Below are 26127 nucleotides of genomic sequence, written 5' to 3'. Positions count from 1 at the left end.
CACACATAGGATAAATGAGAAAGGATTAACATTGCTTAAAGTCATCCTGATAAGAACTGCTTGACATTGCTTAAAGTTATCCTGATAAGAGTTACTTCCTTGTGTATACAGTTGTGTAGGTCCAAGGTCAGGTCCAAGGTCATTGACCCCACAGTGGGTCCCCAACAACTATGTACATTTTTATGTTTAGTACACAGAATTATTTGTGCATATGTCAGACTTTTCTAGTCACCTATTGATCAATATGGAAAAGCAAAGTACTTGATAAATAGAGCCAAATTGTTTTTGACAGTGGCTGAACCATTTTATTTCTCTATATCTTCATTAATACTTACATTTTGGTTTTTGGACTATTGTCATCCTTGTGGGTAGAAGTGGTGTCTCATGGTTTTGATATGCAGTTCTCATCAGTGTTTTTTGTTGGAATAAAATGAAGTGAGATGAAAGGTGAGGTGTTTCCTGGCTGGCACTGTAAGGAGTCCCAACAGAAAAGATGAACTACTATATATGCGCATTTTAGTCATATTTAAGGCTTTATGATTCTTCTTTAGCAACTAATAATTTTAAACATTTTCTTTTATATTTTAAAGTTCAGTAAATTTGAAGAACCGCAAAAATAATTTCCCCCAAGATCCTCACTTTTTTTTTTTTTGCCAGTCTTGGATTTTTCTCAAGCCTGGAACTCTACCACTTGAGCCTCAGCACCACTTCTGGCTTTTTCTAAGTATGTGGTACCGAGGAATTGAACCCGGGTCTTCATGCATGCTAGGCAAGCACTCTACCACTAGGCCAAACTCCCGGCCCCTCACTTTTTTTTAAAAAAATATTTTTATTGTAATTAATAAAAGGGTTACATGATATTTGCCACATAGAAGGTGCATTAATTCAAATACATTGATACCCTTCCATGTGTCTTGGTCCCCATTACCCTCCCCCATCCCTCCATTTTGGTTTTCCCTCCTTCCCTAACCAATTTCAAATAACCAAATACAAATATAACCAATATATCAGATAACAAAGTAAAGTGAGATACTGTAACAATATGAGATAACCAAGGGACAGCAAAGGAGATGAGAGATAACATAGTACATTAAGGACAACAATCATTCATTATATGGTTTTTGTTTCAATATCCTAGAGGTCCTTTCAATAAGCTCATACTATATGGCCTTCTGTATTAAGGTTTTGCTGTATTGCAAATCTCTGCTAGTATAGCCCAAGGTTTCTACTGATTATGACAAATGAGAGAAACCATTAAGCCCAAGTTCCTTTGAGTCTGGCTTACTTCACTTAATATGATTTTTTCTAAGTCTTTCCATTTCCTAACAAATGGGGCGATGTCGTATTTTCTGACCGCAGCATAGGATTCCATTGTGTACAAATACCAAATCTTGTTAATCCATTTATCAACTGAGGGACATCTAGTCTGGTTCCATATCTTTGCTATGGTGAATAATGCTGCAATGAGCATTGTTGTGCTAGTGGATTTAGTATGCCCTAGTTTCTGGATGGTTTGGTAAATTCCAAGTAGTGGAACTGCTGGGTCATAGGGGAGCTCTATGTGTAGTCTTTTGAGGAACTGCCATACTGCTTTCCATAGTGGTTGAACGAGTTTGCTCTCCCACCAACAGTGTAGTAGTGATCCCTCCTGGCCACATCCATTCCAGCATCTGTTGTTATTAGTTTTCCTGATCCTGGCCATTCTAATTGGAGTGAGGTGGAATCTTAGAGTTGTTTTGATTTGCATTTCTTTTATGACCAGAGATGTTGAGCATTTCTTCATGTGTCTATAGGCCATTTTTGTTTCTCCTTCAGAGAAGACTCTCTTTAAGTCTTTGGCCCATCTTTTAATGGGATGGTTGTTACTTTGGAGATTAGTTTTGGAGTGATTCAATTTTTTGAGCTGTTGATATATTTTAGATATGAGGCCTTTGTCTGTTGTATGGTTGGTGAAGATCTTCTCCCACTCTGTAGGCTTCCTACTTAGTTTACTAGCTATGTCTTTTGCCATACAAAAGCTCTGCAGTTTAATGCAGTCTCATTTATCAAGCCTTTCTCTGATTTGTTGTGATTCTTGGTCCTTATTAAGAAAGTTTCAACCTGTGCCAAGGAGGCCTAGTGTATCTCCTATTCCTTCCTGTAAAGTTTTCAGTGTGTCAGCTTTTACCTCCAGGTCTTTGATCCATTTGGAGTTAATTTTAGTGCAAGGTCACAAAGAAGGATCCAACTTTAGTTTTCTGCAGGTGCTTAACCAGTTCTGCCAGCACAACTTGTTGAAGAGGCTGTCTTTCTTCCATTCTATTTTTTTGGCTCCCTTGTCAAAGATTAGGTGGCCATAGGTCTGTGGTTTAATATCTGGGTCCTCAGTTCTATTCCATTGGTCTTCAGGCCTGTTCTTGTGCCAGTACCAAGCTGTTTCGATAATTATAGCTCTGTAATAGAGTCTAAAGTTTGGTATTGAAATTCCTCCTGTGCTGTTCTTTCTTCTACGATGTGTTTTTGCTATAGGGGGTCTTTTATTATTCAATATGAAATTTTGGATTGCCTCTTCTATTTCTTTAAAGAATGACATTGGGATATTGATGGGTATTGCGTTGAATGTGTAGATAGCCCTTGGCAAGATTGTCATTTTCACGATGTCGATTCTTTCAATCCAGGACCATGGGAGGTTTTTCCATTTCCTTAGTTCTGCTATAATTTCCTTTTTCAGACTTAAAGTTTTCATCAAAAAGGTCCTTTATATTCTTAGTTAAGCTAATTCCTAGGTACTTTATTTTCTTTGAGGCTATTGTGAAAGGAGTTGCTTTCCTGATTGTTGCCTCATTCCTCTCACTGTTGGCATAGAGGAAGGCAGTTGATTTTTGAGGGTTAATTTTATAGCCTGCTACCCTTCCAAAGTTTTGAATCAGCTCAAGGAGCTTGGAAGTGGAGTCTATAGGATTCTTTAAATACAGAATCATGTCATCTGCAAAGAGGGAAAGTTTTATTTCCTCTTTCCCTATTTGGATCCCCTTTATGCTTGCTTCTTGCCTTATTGCACTGGCTAGGAATTCTAATACTATGTTAAAGAGGAGTGGGGAGAGTGGGCATCCTTCTCATTCCTGATTTTAGAGGGAATGGCTTTAGCTTTTCGCCGTTAAGTATAATACTAGCTGTGGGTTTGTCATACACAGCCTTTATTATATTGAGGAATGTTCCATGGATTCCTAGTTTTTCCAGAGCTTTTAACATAAAGGGGTGTTGGATCTTGTCAAATGCCTTTTTTACATCTATTGAGACAATCATGTGATTTTTGTCCTTGCTCCTGTTGATGCGTTGAATTATATTAATTGATTTGCGTATGTTGAACCAGCTTTGCCTCCCTGTGATGAATCCTGTTTGATCATAGTGTATAACTTTTTTGATGAGTTGTTGTAGACGGTTGGCTAATATTTTGTTGAGAAGTTTTGCATCGATGTTCATCAAAGAAATAGGTCTGTAGTTCTCTTTCTTTGATGAATCTCTGTCTGGTTTGGGGATGAGGGTTATACTGGCTTCATAGAATGAGTTTGGTAAAGGACCTTCATTTTCAATTTCGTTGAAGCGCCTGAGGAGTATTGTTTGAGCTCTGCTTTGAAGACCTTATAGAATTCAGCTGTGAATCTATCTGGCCCTGGGCTTTTCTTAGGTGGAAGTTCTCTTACTGCCATTTCTATTTCAGTGCTTGAAATAGGCCTGTTTAGTTGGGTTAGTTCTTCTTGGTTCAGTGTGGGTATGTTAATATTGGCTAGGAATTCATCCATTTCTTCTAGAGTCTCAAATTTGTTGGCATAGAGGTTTGAGAAGTATTCCCTCATGATACTCTGAGTCTTGGTAATTTCTGTTGTGATATTACCATTTTCGTCTGCAATTTTGTTTATTTCGGTATGCTCTCTTCTTTTTTTGGTAAGACTTGCTAAGGGTTTGTTAATTTTGTTAATTCTTTCAAAGAACCAACTCCTTGTTTTGTTGATTCTTTCTATAGTTTTTTTGGATTCCAAATCATTTAATTCTGCTTTGATTTTAATAATTTGCTTCCTTCTACTGAGCTTAGGGTTGGCTTGTTGCTCTTTTTCCAGGAGCTTAAGGTGAGACATTAACTTGTTGGTTTGCAATTTTTCCAATTTGTTGTTGTAGGCACTCAGAGCTATAAGGCCGTGTCCCAGAGAAGCTGGTATTTTGTGTGCTCCTTATTGTTAAATTTCATAAACTGTTGGATTTCTGTTCTGATTTCTTCGATGACCCATTGGTGATTAAACAATGTGTTGGTGGAGATGTGTTCAATTCCAATTTGATGCCTTTGTGGTCTGAGAGCATGCATGGAATAATTTCAGTGTTTCTGAATCTGTCCAGGTTTGTTTTATGGTCTAAGATATGGTCTATTTTGAACAATGTTCCATGTGGTGCTGAAAAAAACCAGAGATAGAAAAATAGTATGAGAGAGAACAGGGGATGTACAAGAGGAATAACTTAGGAGTGTAAGATTATTGTAGTAATGAAGAAAAGGTATAGCGTAAGGATAACTGACCTAAGTTGATAATCAGGTAGCGTATTTGGGTACAAAGTTTGGATAGTATTAGATAAAACTTACGAAAGTAAGAAGGGTAATAAAAAGAATATATAGAAAAAAAAGAGGGAGGTAGATACAGGAGATTTCAATAATGAAAAATTTTAAAAAGAAAGTAAAAAAAGCAAAGTAAGGGGCCGGGAGTTTGGCCTAGTGGTTAAAGTGCTTGCCTAGCATGCATGAAGACCCGGGTTCGATTCCTCGGTACCACATACATAGAAAAAAGTCAGAAGTGGTGCTGAGGCTCAAGTGGTAGAGCTCTAGCCTTGAGAAAGTCCAAGGACAGTGCTCAGGCCCTGAGCTCAAGCCCAGGACTGGCAAAAAAAAAAAAAAAAAAAGCAAAGTAAGACAAAAACAACAGCAAGCCCCCCCCAAAAAAACCCCATACAGAACGAAAAACAGAGAAACAAAAAACAAAAACAAAAAAGCAAAAACAACAACAACAAAAACAAAATAAAAAAAAAGAAAAAGAAATAGGTGGGGGGAGATTCCTCACTATTGTTATCTGTTACTTAAGAAATTCTAGGGTTGAGACCAAGAGTTTAAGAAGCAGGTGACTGTTTCAATATAGATCATTTGTATTCTGACTGTACCCAGAGCTGTCACTATGCTTCCAGGAGCAACCACAGTGACAGAGGGATGCGGGAGAGGGAAGAGAAAAAAAAAAAGTGTAGGTAGGATGGTAAAGAGAAAATAAGAACACCTATATATGCAAGTAACAAAAGGGGTGGAAGAAAAAAAAAGAAAAAAAACTCAGAAACAAAGAAAAAGAACAAAAAAAATTTAAAGGAAAAAAAGGGTATTCTTCAGGATTATTTTTGGGGGGGGGGGAATCAGGGTAGGATAGGAAACTTGTGTCTTCCCTAAATTCGGGATCCGAACAGTTCAGAAAATCTTTTTCTCTTGTGATTTGACTGTGACGTTTTTTCGGATCCGATTGTTTGTTTGGAAAAACGAAGCTGAAAGATCCACGGGCGGCTTTGTACCAGGTCTGGGGCTGGCACAGGGGACAGACTTCAGCAGCTCTGGGGCTAGATTTCCGTCTAAGGGTCTCTGGGAAATCCTTTGCCAGTAAGAAAGATGGTGCTGTCAGCAACACCTCTCAGGCTCCAGTTGCTTTGGCCTGTGTTCTTGCCAGCAGTCAAGATGGTGCTGCTGTCAGCTTGTGGGGTAGGGGGCTCCCTACCAATACTGTTCTGAGAGCAGAAGTGGAAACTTCTCCTCAGAGGTACTCACAAATTGCTAAATTCTCTGGTTCTGTGAAGCTGGCAGGTCCATGCACGGCCGGGTGTCGGCTCTGGGCTCCCGCAGGCTTCGTCTGCAGCTGGCAGGTTGTGGCGCCAAGAAGCCCTGTCTGCTCAGATTCAGAAGCGCCACTTTGTCTCCACGGCCACTCTGAGAGGCTGGAATCGGTCCCCGCTGTCTTCTTTGGACTGGATTTCTGCCTTTTTCCTCTGTGACTGAGGTCTCTGTATCGCTAAAGCTTACTTAGGATCGATTTGAGGTATGTACTGTCCTCTACGCTGCCAAAACTGGTATCTTTGGTGAGAGCTCAGAAAGACTCCAACTGAATTGCCGTCATCTTCCCCTGCCTCCCTCACTTTTTTTTTTTTTAAGAAGTCTTCCTTTCCTTAAAAATGCAGTTGTTGGCCTAGCTGTGGTGGCTCACACCTGTAATCCTAGCTACTCAGGAGGCTGAGGATAATGGTTCAAAGCCAGCCTGGGCACTAAAGTCCCATGAAACTCTTATCTCCAGGTAACCACCAGAAAACCAAAAGTGGTGCTGTGGCTCAAGTGGCAGAGCCTTAGCTGAAGAGTTGAGGGACAGCACCCAGGCCCAGAGTTCAAGCCCCATGACTTGAAAATGCATTTATCATAATTGGCCCCTAAACAACATAGCTGAGAATGTCTGAATGATTATGGACAAATGTAGTTGAATTATCCAAGGATGGTATTGTATGTGGGACTCTGTTTACCCAGCAGTAAACTTACTTTCTTTCTTTCTTTCTTTCTTTTTCTTTCTTTCTTTCTTTCTTCCTTCCTTCCTTCCTTTCTTTCTTTCTTTCTTTCTTTCTTTCTTTCTTTCTTTTTAAATCTAAATATATTAGTTATATGGAAGAGGGGAGATCTCACTGTTATATTTCTATTCATATGTATAGTGTATTAAATCAGACCCTCTCTATGACTTCCTTGGCCTCCTCCTAAAACAATTTCAACAGGTTTCTTTTTTGTAATTTCAAGCATTGCAATCTACTTTCCATAATCATCCTCATTTACCCTCCTTTCTGCCTTACCACAAGTGTCTACATTTCATAACAGAGCCTGAGAAACTAAAAGTCTATGTAACTAAAACAAAAGAAAATAAGAAGCAAAATATAGTAAATTGCTCTTTTTGCCTGGTTTCTATTGAAAGCAGTAGCTGATTTCCTTTTGGCCCAGCCAGACATCTTCAAGGTTTGAGCATATGACCCTTCATTTTCTTTTTTTTTTTTTTTTTTTTTTGCCAGTCCTGGGCTTGAGCTCAGGGCCTGAGCACTGTCCTTGGGCTTTCTCAAGGCTAGAGGTCTACCACTTGAGCCTCAGCACCACTTGTGACTTTTTTCTATGTATGTGGTACCGAGGAATCGAACCCGGGTCTTCATGCATGCTAGGCAAGCACTTTAACCACTAGGCCAAACTCCCGGTCCCGACCCTTCATTTTCTTATCTGCATTTTTGGCTATATCTGTTCTGTGTAATCTGTGTAAATTTGTACCTTAAAATCTTAAATTCTAAATATAATTTCTGTGAAATGTTATTATTTAATAGCAGCTTTAAAAAAACCTCTGATCTCATATGAAACCTTAAACTAGACATGGTTTTTACTCTTAAAATAAGCTAAAAAAAACACCCAGACAATATCAACTCACATAAAAGCACTAAGTACACATTAAGGACCACTTTGTTATTTTCAAAGTTTATGTCATGTATTTGCCTGGTTAATAATTAGGATGTTATTTTGGATGGCCATTTTGTGTGGCAAATAACCACTTGCTGAGAATGAATGTTTTTTCTTCAGTCCTTTGAAAGAAGAGTAAGAAACAGAATATTTACTTTCTGCTAGATTTGTGATGATTCTTTGGAGAGAGCCATCATGTAGTCATGTAGTCATTGGTTACCTGCAGCCTAATAGCATCCTGTCTGAGTTCCCAGCCCTGTACTTACAGCTGCCTGTTTCTTGGGAATTGGTAACTTTTCCTTAGTTTCTTCATGTAGGTTATTTTATGTCCTCTACATAGTGTTGTGGTTAAAATTAGGTAAATTAACATATAGTGCTTAGAGAGTGCTTGCATATAGGGAAATTATGAAGGTTTATCCCTCTCACTTTTTTGCTCTGAAAATGTCATTGGTATTTTTTAAATGTAAGAATATATTCTTAATCTTTATTTTGTCAGAAGATTGAGGCTTTAGTGATAAAAGTGTTTTGTTTTTTTAATGCTACTATTATCCCTTTAGTATGTGTTTTCAAAAGCCCTGAAAATAGCCAGTTTTGGTGACTTCTATGGTATTAAGTAACATTGATTTTCATTTATAAAAATAGTTTCATTCTTTGGCAAGATAATTATAGATTAACTGTTTATGAACTTTAAATAAGATATTACTATTTTTAAAAAACCTACAAGTGTCCCTTAATTTAAAATATTACATCAGGCCAGGCCAGAATCTGAGGATCACGGTTCAAAGCCAGCCTGGGCACTAAAGTCGTGAGACTCATCTCCATTTAACCACCAGAAAACCGAAAGTGGCACTGTGGCTCAAGTGATAGGGCAGTAACCTCGAGCTGAATAGCTTAGGGACAATGCCCAGGCTCAGAGTTCAAGTTCTATAACCTATAAAAAAATCATCTTAGGACAGGTGTGGTGTTTTGTGCATATAATACCAGCCAGCTACTTAGGAGGCAGAGCCTGGAATGTTCTTAATTCAAGTGCTGCTCAGGATAAAAGGTTACTGAGACTCCATCTTAATAAACAAACCAATTAAATAAACAAACAAACTAAATTTGCAGTTTAGTTAAGGACATTCCTAAGGAGTTGATGTTGACTTTTAAGCACCTGCACTTTATAGTACTTTATCTTTTAGCGGGGAAAGATTCTTTAGTTACTTTTCTAGGTTCCCAGGCTTAGATTCTGGCAACAAAAAGACCAGTTGGTGTGGCAAATAAGATGACTGTTATTTTTAGGGCTTACTGTCTATAAGAATCTTTTTTTTTTTTTTTTGCATTTTTGTAAGCATTACCATGGTGATGAAAAGCTTTGTAGCTTTCTATGCATTTGAAAACTATTCACTACCAGCATTTAAAAAAAAAAACGCAAAACTTTTACAGTTTAAGGACTGAAGGATTTTTCTTAATTTTAGATATTTTACCACTAATTCATCTGTCTGTTACTTATTAAAGAAAAATGTGGTACTGAAGATAGTTTTTTTTTTTTGTTATGTTGTTTGCCCTGCTTTGAAAAGAACAAAAACAAAAGAAAACAAAACGTTTGCAGCCCTTTTATATTTAAAACTCTGTGGTACTTAATTGTGCTGGTGAGCAGATTTAAGTTACTTTTCTTTATTGTAGCCTTTTTGTGCCATAATGTCTGGTTTTCAAAAGTTGTAGATCCTATGGTATTTTATATAGTAGCCCACCATAACTGTTGTTTGCACTAGGTTTTTTTCTGTGAAGTCCCATTTTGCTAGATTTGAGGTCAATGGAGAAATGAAAACTATGCCATAATTGCTTGGGGAAATTGGCTATAAGGAATAGGATGTAAAGAAATTTTTGAGCCTTTAATCTGTTTAATTTTTAAAAACTTCCTTTTCCTTTTTTTTTTTCCTGCCAGTCCTGGGGCTTGAACCCAGGGCCTGGGCACTGTCCTTGGGCTTTCTCAAGGCTTGTACTCTACTACTTGAGCCGCATTACCACTTCTGGCCTTTTTCCCCCTCGCTATGTATGTGGTACTGAGAAATCAAACCCAGAACTTGGTGCATGCACTAGGCCAAACTCCAGGCCTAACAAAACAAAACAAAAACAAAAACAAAAAAACCCAAAACAACAAACAGAAAAACGTTTTTTTGAAACGGGGTATTTCTATGTAATCCACACTTTTGCCTTAGCTCTCTAACTGTTGAGATTACAGACATATGACAAGCTAACCAAATCTAAGATGATGACATTTATTAGTGTGTGAAAGAGGTGCCATGTTGCTGTCTAGAGCAAGAGTATGTTAGAGGGAAGGAATAACCAATGTAAAACTGAATAGGTAGGACTTACATAGCTTATTAAAAGAAATAGTAAGAAGGCCCATGTGATCTCTGAAAGAAGTAGAATGGTGGACATTAATTAGAGTTTGGAAGGTTCAGCCCCTCCAATTATGTAGTACGAAACCAAATCTGTAGAATACATGTGGTACAGAAAGCACTAAGCAAATGTTTGCAAAGCTTAAGTGTCTATAACATATATTTTCATCTATGATGGAAATATAAAAAAGTCTACTGAAAATAGGAGCATTTTGCCAAGATCTCAGTCTCAATCTCAGAATTACTCAAAGGATATATCTCTTTAAAGCTGGATAAAGATAACCTCTTAAGTTTCCTTCTAATTTAACAGTCCTTAATTTGAGATCTATTTTCTTTCATTTCTTGTTTTTCATTAGCTAGATATTCCAGTTATCCAGGTGAACTTTCCTTTCATTCTGAACATGTTTTTCTTTCTCTTGACTGAACTTGAAGACTTAGTTTTTGATTAGCAGTAGGACATGATTCTCATTTCCCTTTGTGCAGCTATTAGTTCTTTTTGACAACTAAATTCTTATTTAATCCTAGGTAATAAAATTAGAAAATATGGTTTTCTCTGAGACTGATTTTTTTTTAAATGAATGTCAGCTTGATTTAAAGATAGGCAGAAAGAGAATTTAAAAAGACATTTGTGCCACAATAGTGGCTCAGGACTGTAATCCTAGCTACTCAGGTGGCAGAGATCTCAGGATTAAGGTTCAAAGCCAGTTCAGGCACAAAAGAACCTAACACTCTTATCTCCAATTAACCTCTAGAAAATGGGAAGTGGGGCTTGGCTCAAGGGTAGGACAGTAGCCTTGAGCTGAAGAGCTTTGGGACAATGCCCAGGCCAAGTTCAAGCCCCATGACCCACCCAACAACAACAACTAAAAAGACACTTAAATCAATTCTGAATAAATACCATTTCTAGTCTAATATTAATTAAACATGATACTCAGGGAACCATGGGAGTGTATCTGGACACCGTTTTAGAAAAAAAAATAACTGTTAAGTAGGTTTTAAAGAAGTATTTACAGAAGTAATTGGATGGGAGTTCTCTAAACTGTTACTTTATTGGGTTCTATTAGCAGATGAGAGTATGAAAGGAATGTCAAAGTTTTGCAGTGTTCTTTACGATACTTGGTGTTGGAAGGACAAGGCAATATGAAAACTGTTGTTGGGGCCTTTGAAATAGGACTTGGAGGTTCTCAATTACAGCTTTGATACAGTAGTCATGAAACAGTATAATCACTGAATAATTCTGCCACCTTTTAAGGCTTCCACAGAGTGTTGTAAATTATAAAGAAGTAAATTCAAGAATTAAAATGGCATCTTAGGGTTTGAGTTGTCTTATGTTTTTTGCTAGATTTTCAGTACTGCAGAGTCAGAAAAGAAGAATACTGTTAAATAACAACATGTTTGGCTATGTTTAGAGTGTTATTAAAGATGACAATCACATTTTACAATAGACAGTTTCCAGTTATTTTTGCCATAAATACCTTCTTTTTGTCCACTGTGCATTTGTTAAACTTTGTAGTAATTATTCCTTTGAACTTGACTTAAAGAAAAACTTAAATATAGCATTCTTTTTTTTTTTTCCTTTTTTTGGGTCATGGGACTTGAACTCTGGGCTTAGGTGTTGTCCCTGAGCTCTTTAGCTCAAGGCTACTGCCCTACCCTCTGTATTCTAGCCCCATTTCCTGTTTTCTAGTGATTAATTGGAGATAAGAGTCTCTAGGTCTTTTGTGTCTGGGTTGGCTTTGAACGTTGATCCTCAGATCTCAGCCTCCTGAGTAGCTAGGATTACAGGCTTGAGCCACTGTGCCTGGCAAATATAACATTCTTAACTAAATATAATGATTTTAAGATGAATGATGGTTCATAAAACTTAGCTAAACACTCAGCTGCATTCCTTTATTTAGAATCATCTACTTTGCTCATTTATTTTATTGTAGTATAAAGTTATCTGTTTAGAAGACTATTTAGGTGCTTAAATAGAAATCTATTAAAAATGATGAAGTAGGACTTGGAATGTGGCTTAGTGGTATAGGTTTTGCCTAGCATGCATGAAGCTCTGGGTTCGTTTCCTCAGTAACACATTAACAGAAAATGTTGGATGTGGCACCATGACTTTGTGGTAGAGGGCTAGCCTTGAGCGCAGAGAGGCTCAGGGACAGAACCCAGGGCCTGAGTTCAAGCCCCAGGAACACCAAAAAAAAAAAAAAAACCAAGGCAAATGAAGTACATTTGATATCTTTTAAACCTGATTGAATTTTAGACTTGAACATCTATTTAAGCTTACATTTAATAATTATATGGCTAAGACTTACTAGACAGGCACAAAGCCCTGTGTTCAATCTCTGTGATAAAAATTAAAAAGGAAAAATTGTATAGTTCTCATAGCTGTGTAGAGTCTAAGTATATGATTTAAGTTTAGATTTTGGTGTTTCTATTAATGGACAGTGATTTTGTTCATGATATATACTAGTCGAATTTCAGGAATATAGTCTGTAAAGTATGCTCTTTCTATTCTTTCACAAATTTTCCTAGTAAAGCTTTACTGGGTTAATTCTGACACTAGAAGAGATGGCTGTGTCATGCTTACTCTTGATTTTACCAAAACTACATTGTTGGTGATTGAAAAATTTGATCATTAAAAATTTATTTTCAAGCTGGGAATGTGGTTTAGTAGTGTGCTTGCCTAGCATGAATGAAGTCCTAGATTTGATTCCTTAGTGCCATATAAACTGGAAGTGGTGCTGTGGCTCAAGTGGTAGAGTGCTAGCCTTGAGCAAAAGAAGCTCAGAAACAGTGCCCAGGCCCTGAGGTCAAGCCCCACTACTAGCAAAAAAACCCAAGACAAAACAAACTGAAAACCAAAATACTTCATTCTCACTTTTGGCATTGGAAGTTCACTGCTGCCAAAATGGTGCTGATTGTGGATACAGGGTGGCTTTTGATGGCATTTTATGGATGATGGCAGTGAGAAATGTGATGGTAAAGAGCAAGTCAATCTAGCTATGGGCACAGGCCATGGAGCTCAAGTGGTGGCATCTGAGTTGTCTACTAGTTGCTTTTACTGCTTGTATGCACATTTTTGTCTGAGTCCTTTGGTCTTGGATCCAAAATAGAGACCTTAAAGATATAAAGCATCTGCATGACAACAAATAGTACACACTGAGTTTTAGGCCAAGATTAGCAATTTTAACATTGGAGCTGGGTATGGTGGAATGAACCAGTAGTGTCCTATCTTTGGGCATAGGATAAGATTATGAGTTTCCTTTTTTTGTGTTTGTCCAGTCGTTGGGCTTGAACTCAGGGCCTGAGCAATGTACTTGGGCTTTCTCAGCAGCACTTCTGGCTTTCTGTGTATGTGGTACTAAGGAATCAAACCCAGATATTTGTGCATGCTAGGCAAGCTTTCTACCACTAGGCCAAACTCCCAGCTCATGAGTTTTTAAGACTAGTTAGGATTACGTGACAGAATATAGTTTGAGAATTGCCGGTATATCCTTAGTTTGGAAACATTAAGTTCTATTGGTCAGCAGCAACATTGAAGCTTCCACAGTGTAAAATAGCTGGCTATCTAGATGGGTGCCCTGGGATAGAAACTTATAAACATGTCATCAAGTGTTACTGAAATAAATTTCTGTAAACCAAAAAACTCCAACAACTTTATTCTCTAACTTGGATGTTGTCAAACTATGACCTGTAAACCAAATCCTCATTGCTTTTGTAAAGTCTGATTGGAACACAGCGTTCTGATTCAGTTTTCATATTGCTTATGGCTGCTTTGATGCTACAGAAGTAGTATTGAGTAGTTGCCATAGAGATCATGTTATCCTGAAGCTTATACTATTTATTTGGCTCTTTATAAAGATATATTCTATATTTAAATCTTTTGTAGTGTATTATGTTAAGGTCATTGTAGAAGTCTGTAAGCTTCATATTTTGTAAGTTTTTTTCTTTATTGTGCTTCATTCTAAGAAAACATAAGTAATAAAACAAGATCCATTATTTTGAGCAGTTAGTTTTTAGTTTTCCAATCTATAGGTGAAGATAATACCACTTTGTGATATTAGTGTTAGGAATAGATGAGAGAAGTCAATAAATGTTTAGATTATTGTCTAGCACTCAGTAATTTTTCCATCCAAGGTACTTGTGTTTGAACTGAGGTCTTGATGCTTTGGTAGCCATATTCCCAGGCCTCAGGAAGAATTTAAGAAATGAGAAGATATAATCAGAGGAAGTCTTGCATATGGGTAATTCCACTTTAAACTTAGATTCAGATTGTCCATAGAGCTAGCTATAGATACCTGGTTGATCCTGGTTATTAATGTAACATTTGTGATAATTATTTTCCCCCTCATCTCTTTATTTCTTTCTTCATTCCTTACCTTTGCCTCTTTCCCTGTTTCCTTTCCTCTTCTATCTTCATATTTTGCTTTTCTGTTTCTTTTTCACATGTAAACATTTACACATACACACATACACACACAGACTAAATTTTGGTAATCCGTTTCTAAAGTGAATGTACAAAAACTTGAGACATGGAAAATTCTTCTATTGTTAATTTCCAATGTAGGAAGCAGAAGAATTATAAAATCTTAGAACCTCTCCCCTTTATTTTTATGTAATAATATTTATTGGCAGCTGTCTGGGTAGTAGATGTAAAAACCCACTGTAACCATAGCAAATGTTAGGGCCAGGCTGTTCCTTTGACAGGTATTGTTAGAAGATCGGTTTGAAACTTGGGATCTAACTTTTTTACAACTTGCTTTGAACCCCAAACTGACCAAAAATATCTTAAAATTTCTCTTTCTACTAGCATTTATTATTATTTTGTGATAGTTTTTAGTCTATGTCTCACAAATGATAAAGGAAAAAAGTAAAATTCTAGGATGAGAGTTACAGCTTTGGAAGACCCTTAGGTAACAAGATTAATACTTTTCTAAGGGTTTTAGGCCACCTCCTTGAAATCTTGTTATCTATGCTATATTTAATTCTGTTTGAATCCATTAGAATTCTTGATTATTGTGTCATCTAATACCTCAATACATTAAACATAATATTTGTATATCACTAATCCTATTGAAAGTAAAGATTTTCCCCCTATTTCCTCATTTATTTTTTTCAGATACAGATATAAAGTCTACTTCTCTCTTAAGAGACTTGAAAATACCAAGAGGTTTTCTTAGAACTACAAATTGAATCATGGTAAAATTAGAAACATAAATGTTGAATGTATGCTATTTTTTATATTTGTAGTAACAAGACAACAAGCCTTATTAGTAATTTTGGAGGCAGGCACTGGTGTTGTTCCTATAATCTTAGCTACTTAAGAGGCTGAGATCTGAGGTTCATAGTTTGAAGCCAGCCCAGTCAGCAAAGTCTAAGAGACTGATCTCCAATTAATCACCCCCCACCAAAAAAAACCCCCCAAAACAAAACAAAAACAGAAGTGGAGCTGTGTCTCAAGTGGCAGAGGGCTAGCCTTGTGCAGAAAAGTTGAGGGACAGTGCCTAGACCCTGGATTGACACAAACAAACAAACAAATAAATAAATAAATTTGTCCAGATGCTGGTGGCTCAGGCTTATAATCCTAGCTACTCAGGAGACTGAGATCTGAGGACCAAGGTTTAAAACCAGGAGAGCAGAGGCCTAAGTGGTAGAGTACCAGCATGAAGCATAAAAGCTAAAGATAGTGGCTAGAGCTCTGACTTAATGCTTGTACTAGCACCAATAATAAAAAAAAAATTTGTATCTGTATAAGGTAACTAAAAATTGTGGAAGATAAAAGATTTTCAGTTTTTAAAACATTTTTTTTTTTCTGAGAGCTTGAGTTTGGTTTTGCCAGGACATGAATGCTGTTGAGTAAGAAGAGAGCTGTAAGACTTGGTAAAAAATAGTATTAGAATTCCATTTACTTGTTGATAAGAAACCAGAAAGAAACTGATTTAGGGGGAAAGGGAAAAGAGAGACCCTTGGGAATAATGAATTTTGTTCTTTTATTCACTAAGCTTTTGAATAACTGGCAGCTAGCAGAAATCAGTGAGGATCTTCTGCCCTTTGACAGCTGGGCGGGTCATCAAAGAGAATGGTCTTTAGTTGCTGTGAGTCCCCCAGAAGACTTTGGATATTTAACCCTGACTTGCATTTATGAGGCTGTCTCCATTGTTTGCTAGTAACCCCTGTTAGTATTTCCATTTCTTTTATGTCACTTCCACACCAGAATTTCTCAACTGCTTTGTTATGGTCTTGTTTCCCTGTTCATTTTAAATTTTCTATTCTTTGGTAGAACCTAGAAGTTAATGTTCCATCCTCTTGGGTTTTGTTTCCTGTAGTAAATCACTATTTTAACTTTATTTTCATATTATTTCTTAATTTTCAAAATTATATGTAGGACCAGGCATAGTGGCTCACATCTTTCCAGCTACCCAAGAGGTAGAGATCAGGAGGATCGCAGTTCAGGGTGAACCTAGACAGAAAGTTGGTGACACCCCAAGTCAAGCCACAAAGCTTAGTGTAGTGATAGACATTTAATCCTATCTACCAGGAGGTATAGGTGAAAATATTGTCTCAGACTAGCCTAGATAAAACTTGAGGAAGAATATAGAACTCAGGCATCAGAGTACCTGCCTACTGAATATGAGGCTCAGATTTATAAATAAAAAAACAATGCCTACCCTTATGCCTTAGTACCATTAAAAAAGAAGAAGAAGAAGAAGAAGAAGAAGAAGAACAACAACAACAACAACAACAACAACAACAACAACAACAACAATGTGTAAAACACATGGGGTAGATTTTTCTAGTCAACTATCTGTAAGATAATTGTGAATCAAAAAGTTTTATTTAAACAATTTATGCTTTTACTTACTATCACTTTGAAGTTTAGGTTAGGATTTTTGTTTCAAGATATTCTTTTTGTAGTCTTACCAGTTGCCATGTATAGCTTATCTTTGATGAACAGTGCAAATAATTCTGTGGTGAATTGTTTCCTTATAGACAAAGACCATTGGTTTATTAGATGCAGATGTGTATGGTCCTTCAATTCCAAAGATGATGAATCTGAAAGGAAATCCAGAATTATCACAAAGTAAGTAAAGAACAGACCAATATTAACATAATAATTACTCTTTTATTTAGTACTTGTTAGTATTGTGCCAGATCCCTTGTGTCCTTTATATGCCATGTAGTATTAGAATTCAGAGATCATATTATAATTGGCTATGTGGTGACTGTAGTTTGGAGAAAACAGAGTTCTTTGTGCTTTCCCCTTTTGCTTATACAATAGGGTTACAATTGCTCTGAGAATTAATAAAACATTTAGCAGAGTTCCTGGGAAAGTGATAGAACTTGTTAGGTATTTATAGTTGTCTATTTATATTACTGTTGTGGATGTTTGGAAATCTTTATACCTGTGTGTGTGTGTTCATGTGGATGAGCATGCATGCATGTGGATATGTGCACCAGGTCCTGAGGCTTAAATTCAGGGCCTGGGTGTTGTCCTTGAGGTTTTTTTGTTTTGTTTTGTTTTTGTGCAACAATAATGTTCTACCACGAGTCATAGCTCTACCTCTGGTGTTTTTTGCTGGTTAATTGGAGTCTCACAGACTTCACTATATGGACTGGCATTGACCTGCAATCTTCAGTGGCTAAGAATAACAGGCATGAGCCACTAGCACCCTGCTACACATCTTTAAAAAAAAAGATGTAAAAATATTTTGTCAAGCTGGGCATCATTCCCAGGCCAAGAGTTCAAGTTACGGGACCTGAACAGAATCAAAAACAATGTTTTGTGAGATTTTTGAGAAGTATTTCTAAAACTCCAAATTAATGGTTTTTCTTCCTGTCTTCTTAGTGTCATCAATAGAAAGGTATTAAGTATTTTGAATAAATATTTGTTATTTACTAACATTCATGTTATCAGATATGAACCTTTCAGCCTAAGGATATTCTATGATAAAAATGAATGGAAACAACTGGAATTTTTTTCTGTTTGAAGCATTTTTTATTAAAGAATTTATTAACATTGATTTTTATATCATTTCAAATGACATGTTTAGCAAACAGGTATTCAAGAAGGGACTGTATATACAATCACTGGCACTTAGATTTTAAGACACAATTAAAATTAAGCTGAGGATTTGTATGTTATAGATACATATTAATCTATGTAATAAAATATGTCTATAGTCATAAAGTATTATCTCTATGTAGTTATGTTTATGTTTCCAATACCATGTCTATAACATTGGGTACCCAAATATTGAGTCATTGCTCTTGTACTGTTTGGATCTAATATCTACATATTAAGGATACCATGTGTCTTTTGTTCCTTTGGTCTTGGCTTATTTCATGCAACATGATTTACTGTAGCTAGCTTCATCCACTTCCCAGCGAATGCCATTATTTTATCTTGTCTGTTGGCTATGAATTCCATTGTATGTGTGTATATACACACACACACACACACACACACACACACACACACACACACACACACACACACACACACATATATCACATTTTTTGTATCCATTTATCTGCAATAGGGCATCTGGGTTGTTTGCATCACTTTACTATTGTGAATAGTACAGAAATGAACATAGCTGAGCAGGTGTTCTTATCATATCCTGGATTATGATGTTCAGGATAGATATCCAGGAGTGGTATGGTGGGATTGTAGAGAAGGTCTATTCATTGATTGATCTCTATTAGACATTTATGCCTTTAGTTATTGAATCAAAATGGAAAACATAAAGAAAAAAATTTTATTGTAATTAATAGAGGGATTACAGTTACATTTGATGGAACATTACTTCACACACATTGATACCCCTTCTCATGTTTTTGCCCCCATTTCTCTCCCCCTACTCCCTCCCCTCATCTTGTTTGCCCCTTTTCTTTCCTATTTCAAATAAACAAATAAACGTATACAATATACCAGATTACAGGGTAAGTTACTGTAACAATATGAGAATAACCAAGGGACAACAAAAGAGATGAGTAATAACATAATACGTTAAGAACAACATTCACTCATTATATAGCTCTTGTTTCCATATCTTGGAGGTCCTTTCACTTAGCCTCATCCTATATAGCCTTATGTATCTAGGTTTTCAGCTATTGTAATCCTCTGCTAGGAGAGTCTAAGTTTTGTATTAATTATTACAAATGAGGGAAACCATTAAGCTTATGTTACAACTGGAATTTTTTTCCTGAAAAATGGTTTTATGTGAAATTGGTTCATGAAACTGATTTCTACTTACAATAAAAGTGTAAAATTTCTTTTACTTATTGATTTTTTTTCCCCTTGCTCATAACTGATGCTCTACAACTTGTGCCATACCTTCAGTTTTGGCTTTTTGCTGAATATTTGGAGATGGAGTCTTTTGGTTTTATTTGCCCAGGCTAGATTTGAACTTTGATCCTCTAGGTCTCAGCTATCTGAGTAGCTAGGATTATTGATGTGAGCTTACCGGCACCTGGCTATGTCCTATATTCTGTGTTGACTTGGAAGTAAGGCATACAATGAATAAGCCTGGGGGAAGCTCTTGCCATGTAACTCCCTCTGTGTAGTTGTCAGAGCTCAGAGCTTGCTGCCACAGTAATGGCTAGAAGACAAATGAGTCCAAGATAGTCTGGATGGTACACATGTGGTAGTCTGATGACTGGAGTGGAGGTGAAGAATAGAGCTAGAGAACCCTTTTCCAGTATTGACTGCTGCTGTTGTAACAATGGCAGGGACCCAAGACATTATAAAACTCTTTCCAAGTATCACTTCCCTGAATTCTCTAGGATACACCTAGAAGGGATATCTGAATAGTATTTAATAATGTAGTTTCAAAGTTCTCACCAGTAAGACATAAACAGAAAATAAACTGCCTTATTTAAAATGTATTATAAAGTAGTTAAACAAAGAGGTTACAATTCTATAGGTCAGGTTATGAGTATCTTAATCAGTGTTACTCCTTTCTTCATTCTCCTTCACCTCATCTCATTCCTCATTTTTGTTTTTTCTTTAATTTACTTTCTTATTTCAATTTGTTAATTTTTGAATTTTTAAAACAAAGTTTGATAATATCAAAATCTAAAACTGAATATTTGGCCTCTTAGTAATGGGACTAGATTGATCAAGATGTATTCACAAACTGATTTGTTGAGTGATAACCCCTTTGTATATCTACTTAAAGATAATAAAAATATAATTAAAAAAGAATAGGATTTAGGAGACTAGGTCATGCTTGCTAGTTTTATGTACAGAAGTATTTTGGAGATTGGAACTCTGCTTTAAGGGCTAAAGTTTAAGAGATGGTCACTTGATTCTTCCATAATCTGTTTGTTACCTTATTTCAAACAATTGTTTGTAGGTGTGCATTTAACCCAGAATCCTCAAATAGCAAGAGCATTCTGATTGTCAGATGTAGGCGAGAATGGTAATTAAAATTTGAGGCACTGTAGTTGTAATAATGAGGGAGAGCTGAGTTGAGGTGGTTACATCTGGACCTATTACCAGGCACCATAGTCATTGAATGAACATTTAGGGTTGTTTTTCTTAGAAATGTTTGTCATATATTATGCAGCTAAAAATGCACTTATGGTTAAATAGAGCATCCTTTTTTTTTTCCAGTTTAACCAGCACTGGCTTAAAATACAAATGAGTATTCTTAAAAGTAAAGCATGCATATTTTAAACCTGGTTTTAAAATTTATATTTGAATCAAAAGTGAAATGTTGAAGGTATTACTTTGGTTTCTTTAGCAAATTTATGCAACATCTTCTAAATAGTCAGCATGAGAAAATTCAAAGTATTTTTTTATTCTGGTATTGGTACTCTACCACTTTAGTCATACCTCCACTTCCAGCTTTTTTTCTGGTTAATAATTAAAAATAAGAGACCCACAGGCTTCTCTGCCTAGGCTGATTTTGAGCCATGATCCTCAATCTCCTTAATAGGTAGGACTACAGGCGTGAGCCACCGAGCCCATGATGGTGAACAGCATGTTTGTGTAAGTGGTGTCACTGTCTTGACTCCTCCTTAGATGGTGCCAATTTACCACATTATTTTTGGTGATTCATGAAAAGGTCACCCTACCTAACCACAAGATAATATTTTAGTATTGTTAAGAAAGGTTCTAGTAATCTCCAACGAGGTCACTTGGATAACTGCTATTTCAAATGGAAAGTTCTTCAACAAAAAAATCAGTTTAATAATGCTTAGTGTCTAGTGATGCTTCTTAGGAATTTCAGGACATTGCTGATGGTACTTTTGTTTCTTTTCTTATCAAAGCATTGTGAAGGTGAGTACTTACAAGTGAAGGAGTTTGTGTCTGAAGTATGGAAATATGAATGGTAGTGTGCATTGAAGGAAAGTCTTACAGATTCTTTAGCTAGGTTTTTTCTATTTACTTACTACATTTATATTATGGTACTTGAAATTGATTATTTCTAAAAAGCCTTCTAAATACATTTTCAAAAGTATTAAAGATACTGTATATAGTATAGCTATAAGACATAAAAGTTGTTTTTAAGTTGTATGTAACCTGATTAGAAATACAGATATGGCAATGTAATGTGTTTGATACTTCACAAATAAAATATTAATTTTCTTTAAATATATATAGGGCATGAGAGGATGTCAAGAGTTCCATGAAGGTGAAGGTTGGGTGTAGGGAGTTGCTCCATAAAGGTGATAGAGTTGAGGGAGACTTTAAATGAGATGGGGAAATAATATGTGCCAAGGTGAGAAAGAACATGTCATACTTCTCAATCTTTCCCCTTTCCAGAGAGCTATATGTTCCTGGTTTCTCTCTTCTGTCATTCTGTGGGTTGGGGTAGAGTTCTATTTATTTTTTTTAACTTTTACTAAGGCCTGTGATTTATTGCTGTTACAGCAATGTGGCTTAGTAGGTGATCTTGGTGTTTGGAGTCAGACTGACCGAGCCCACAATTTTGACAGCTTATCTAGAATGACACATATAATGACATTCTTTAATTGAGGTCAAATTTAGCACTCCTCATATACTGCTCTGGCTGTTGAGAACATAAACCATTCCCAGCTGTATATAACATCTGGGAATTGTGTAGCTCACATTGTCCAGTGGTTCCTTCCTTAGTCTTTCTTTTCACGTGTACGAAAGACTCCATAGGTCTCTTCTGTAATTCCCGAGAGTTTTCTCTACATGTTGCTCCTTCCCTTTTCATAGTCTGCCTCATAACCTCTAGCTGCCTTGGCTTCCTCTAACTCAAATTCTCTTCTCTCAGCTTAGGAAGGTTACTGGGCTATTTAGAATGGATGCTTCTTGTGGATAGTAAGATCAGGCAGCCACTGGGCTAAACCCACTTGTCTTTTATTTTTATTTTTTCTAGTGTTGTAGTCTTCTCTGATTACTGTCCTGATCTATAAATTATCTCCAGTTTTCGAGGAGTTTAAGGTAACAGTGTGCGCATATGTGTTTTGGAGGATATGTCCTATTCCTGCTAATTTTTAAGCCAATAACAAAGTTACTATTTTTTTCTAGTCCTGGGGCTTGAACTCAAGGCCTGCATATTTTCCTTGGACACATTTTGCTCAAGGCTAGCACTCTGCCACTTGAGCCACAGCACTACTTCTGGCATTTTCTATGTATGTGCTACTGGGGAATCGAACCCAGGGCTTCATGTATGCTAGGTGAGCACTCTACCACTAGACTATGATCCTAGCCTCTGATAACAAAGTTCTGTTCATTACCTTTACTCTTTTTACTTTTCTTACTTTTTTTGGTAATGCTGTGATTTGAACTCAGAGGTCCTGGAGCTGGCCGTGGATCATAATCCTCCTAGCTATGCCTTGTGCATAGCAGGATTGACAGGTGCACACTACCATGGTTGGTTTGTTGGTTGAGATGGGTCTCATTTTTTTTTTCCTCAGACTGACCTTAAGCTATGATGTTTCTGATCTCTATCTCCAGAGTAGCTACTTTACACTTTTTCTAAATTTTCTAGGGTACTAAAATATTGAATGAGTTTATCATAGTCAAATTTTGTTTTCAAAACAATAAGATACTATAGCCACTTATATTAGTCTGGGTTCTACAGATAAATATAACAATAAGAGGTAATCACACATAAAGACATATCCTATTTTATTGGGCTTTATACTGCTTTCTGTTGTTGTTGTTTCAACTAAATGAAGGTTTATTATCCCTTCAGTTGCTTACCTTACATGAATCTCAGAGCCATTTTCCAACAGCATGTGCTCATTTGATGTTTCTGTGTCACATTTTAGTAATTCTAGCAATTCTCAAGCTTCATTATTCCTTGAAACATAACAATATTATAACCGATTAAATATATTACCCTGCCCTTTCAGGACACAAGTAATATGAAGAGTCTCAGATTTTTATATCCAAATATCTTTATATCCAAAGTTTAATGAAGAATGAAGAAGCATGTCAGAAGCCAAGAAAGACACTAAAAGGCCAAGATGGGAATGAAGAGTGTGTATTTGATCTTAGCCAAAAGATAAAGAATTGGTTAAAGGAGAATTTTGAAAGAAATATAAAAGTCCTACTCTAGTCAACACATGAATAATAAGATGAAATATCTTTATTGCTGATATTGATAACCTTTTATTGGCTGGAAAGCTAGAACATTCTCTTGTTCACAGCAAGGCTTTAAATTCTGTTCAATTCTGGGAGGACAGAGAGCTAAGGAAGGGACAGAAGAAAAATCAAAGCTGGTGTACATTGGGTTGACTTATGAAGTGCAACAAAAGAAGCTGTCTCATAACAAGAGCAGGTGAAGCACAGGTGCTGATACAGAAGGGGCTACCTACACAAAACAGATTGTCAGTGTACATCAAGCTGCCTTGTGGTATAAGAAGATTGATGTCAGACTTTCACAGAGAGAAGTCAGTGCTTGCCTTCAAAACTTCAAAGCACAGATAGATTAGCATTCTGAGAGATTTTGCAGTCTTAGCTATCTTTGTTAAGTGGCTCCTCTTTATTTTGGATAAAATTTTGCTTTTTAACTTTCATGTAAGTTTCTAGTTCTGCCCTCATGAGATCCATCTAGTCTTAATTACTTTTCTCTTTGATAACAGTGATCATAGCCTCTGCATTTTTTCTCAGCTAAACAACTTGTGGTATAGAGCTTTTTCTCATGTAATATAGTTCTTACTACATGTGTTATCCCAGATACTTGGGAAGCTGGGATTGTTAGAATCAGTATTTGAGGCCAGTGCAGACAGAAAAGCACTCGGGAAACTCTGTTTGTATTGAAGAGTTGGATGCGTTGGCTTATAGTAGCTATTATCTTAGCTACTAGGAAGCCTTCCCTCCCTGCAACCACCCAGCTCTCAACTGAGCAGGAATTGGCACCATATCTCACAAGTAACAAAACATTAGGCCTGGAAATGTGTTCAAGTGGGAAGAATACCTGTGTAGCAAATAAAAGCACTGGAATTCAAAACTCCAATACCACAAAAAAACAACTCTTCATAATTCTGTCAGTTTGACTATTGTAATAAATATCTATCTCCCTCTTTTGCTACTCAGTTTATTGCAACCCAGTAAGAAATGTATACTGTTTCTTAGTCTTATTAAGATTCCTGTTTAATCTTTGCAAAGATTATCCCTCATAGTTAACAAGGGTGTACACTAGTAACAATTGAAAGTTAGATAATAAATGTGGTAGGCATGTAAGATTCTGTTTTACAATAATAATTTATATCATATTTAATTGTTGGTTATAATTTTCTGGAAGTAATAGCAATCAATTAGAAACTGATTTAGCTGTTTTATTCTCACTGTCAGCAGAATCACTAACATTGTGGCATCAATTGTGACTAGAAAGCTGAGCAGAAGCAAGAACCCAATCAATCAATAAAGAGATCAGTTCACTCCAAATATGACAAACAAAATAGCAATTCAGAGCCAGAAATTAAAGATTGTGTTAACAGGTTGCAAAATAATGGAATTACAAGAAAAGACATGGGCTTGAAAATTTGTAATGCTGTAAAAGTAACTTCACACCCTACCCAGGCAGAACTATCATTAAAGAGGCCTCTATGTCCTCTGACTCTGTCTTGACACTGATTGATAATCTGTATTCCTATACAATATCCTGACGCTCATATTATCATTAGTTATGAGCTAAGATCCATAGATACTCTCTTACATTAGATAGTCTTGTGATTTTTAATTTGACTTGTTTAGTTCAAGTTAAACATATATATGAACTAGATTTATATTAGTTATAAATAAAAGAATATCGAGCACTATAGTAGTTTAAACATGATAATTCATTTGTTTCCTCATAAGAAATTGATAGCAATCCATTTGGTATTGATAGAAAATTTCTTTTCTTCAAAGCCTTGAGAAACCAACATTGGTGCTTCTTTACTATTATGCCACACCTAGAAAGATTTTTAAATATTAAAGCTGTAAACAGTATTAGAACATTTAGCATAATTAGATTTCTTCCATATATTAATTTGGCTTATTTGGTTAACATTACTTATTTATTTAAAATAATTTTAGATGCTAGGTGTACAGTTATTGTCATATATTTAAGAGGCTTCAGAAAGTTGGACTTATTTGATTTGTAAATATAATTTTAAATGTCTTAAGCAACTTAATTTAAGTAGCTCTGTGGTTGATTTTTAAGGGGATTTCTGTGATTAATTAAACATGAACAAAGTACCATTAGATATAACTTTTATTTTCATGACGCTAATTGAAAGGATCTCTAGGATATAGAAACAAAAGCCATATAATGAATGATTATTGTCCTTAAGGTACTATGTTATCTCTCAGCTCTTTTGGTGTCCCTTGGTTATGTCATATTGTTACAGTATCTCACTTTGTTATCTGATATATTGGATATATTTGTATTTGGTTATTTGAAATTGGATAGGGAAGGGGGGAAAACAAGATGGGGGGAGTGGGTGGGAGGGTAATGGGGACCAAGACATGTGAAAGGGTATCAATGTATGTGAATTAATGTACCTTCTATCTGGCAAATATCATGTAACCCTTTTATTAATTACAATAAAAAGTTCATACTTAAAAGTTCATAAAAACAGCTAAGTTTACATATAACTTTAGGTATGAAATGTAAATAACCATAGATAACAGTTTTGCATACTCTTTTGATATTCCAAAATTAAAAACATGAGCAGATAAAGTATCACACATGCAATTGGGACTTGTGAGTTATTTCTTGATTTTTTTAATACATATTTTGCTAAGGGGGAGCA

The 26127-nt window shown here is 36.1% G+C and overlaps 1 protein-coding gene across 4 annotated transcripts in view; it reads left to right on the top strand.

The window, feature by feature from the left end:
• Positions 1-26127, top strand: part of Nubpl (NUBP iron-sulfur cluster assembly factor, mitochondrial) — a 217367-nt gene that overhangs the window by 27359 nt on the left and 163881 nt on the right. For all 4 annotated transcript variants that reach the window (XM_090345207.1, XM_090345206.1, XM_090345204.1 and 1 more), the window contains exon 4: positions 16891-16981. In XM_090345207.1, coding sequence (XP_090201333.1) covers positions 16891-16981 — 91 coding nt within the window. The remainder of the gene's footprint in view (positions 1-16890; positions 16982-26127) is intronic.

This window comes from Megascapheus bottae, chromosome 14 (genome assembly GCF_031878675.1).
Source record: "Megascapheus bottae isolate mThoBot1 chromosome 14, mThoBot2.hap1, whole genome shotgun sequence".
NCBI lineage: Eukaryota > Metazoa > Chordata > Mammalia > Rodentia > Geomyidae > Megascapheus > Megascapheus bottae.
Note: the sequence above shows the minus strand (reverse complement) of the source record. Positions and strands in the feature narration are given on the sequence as shown.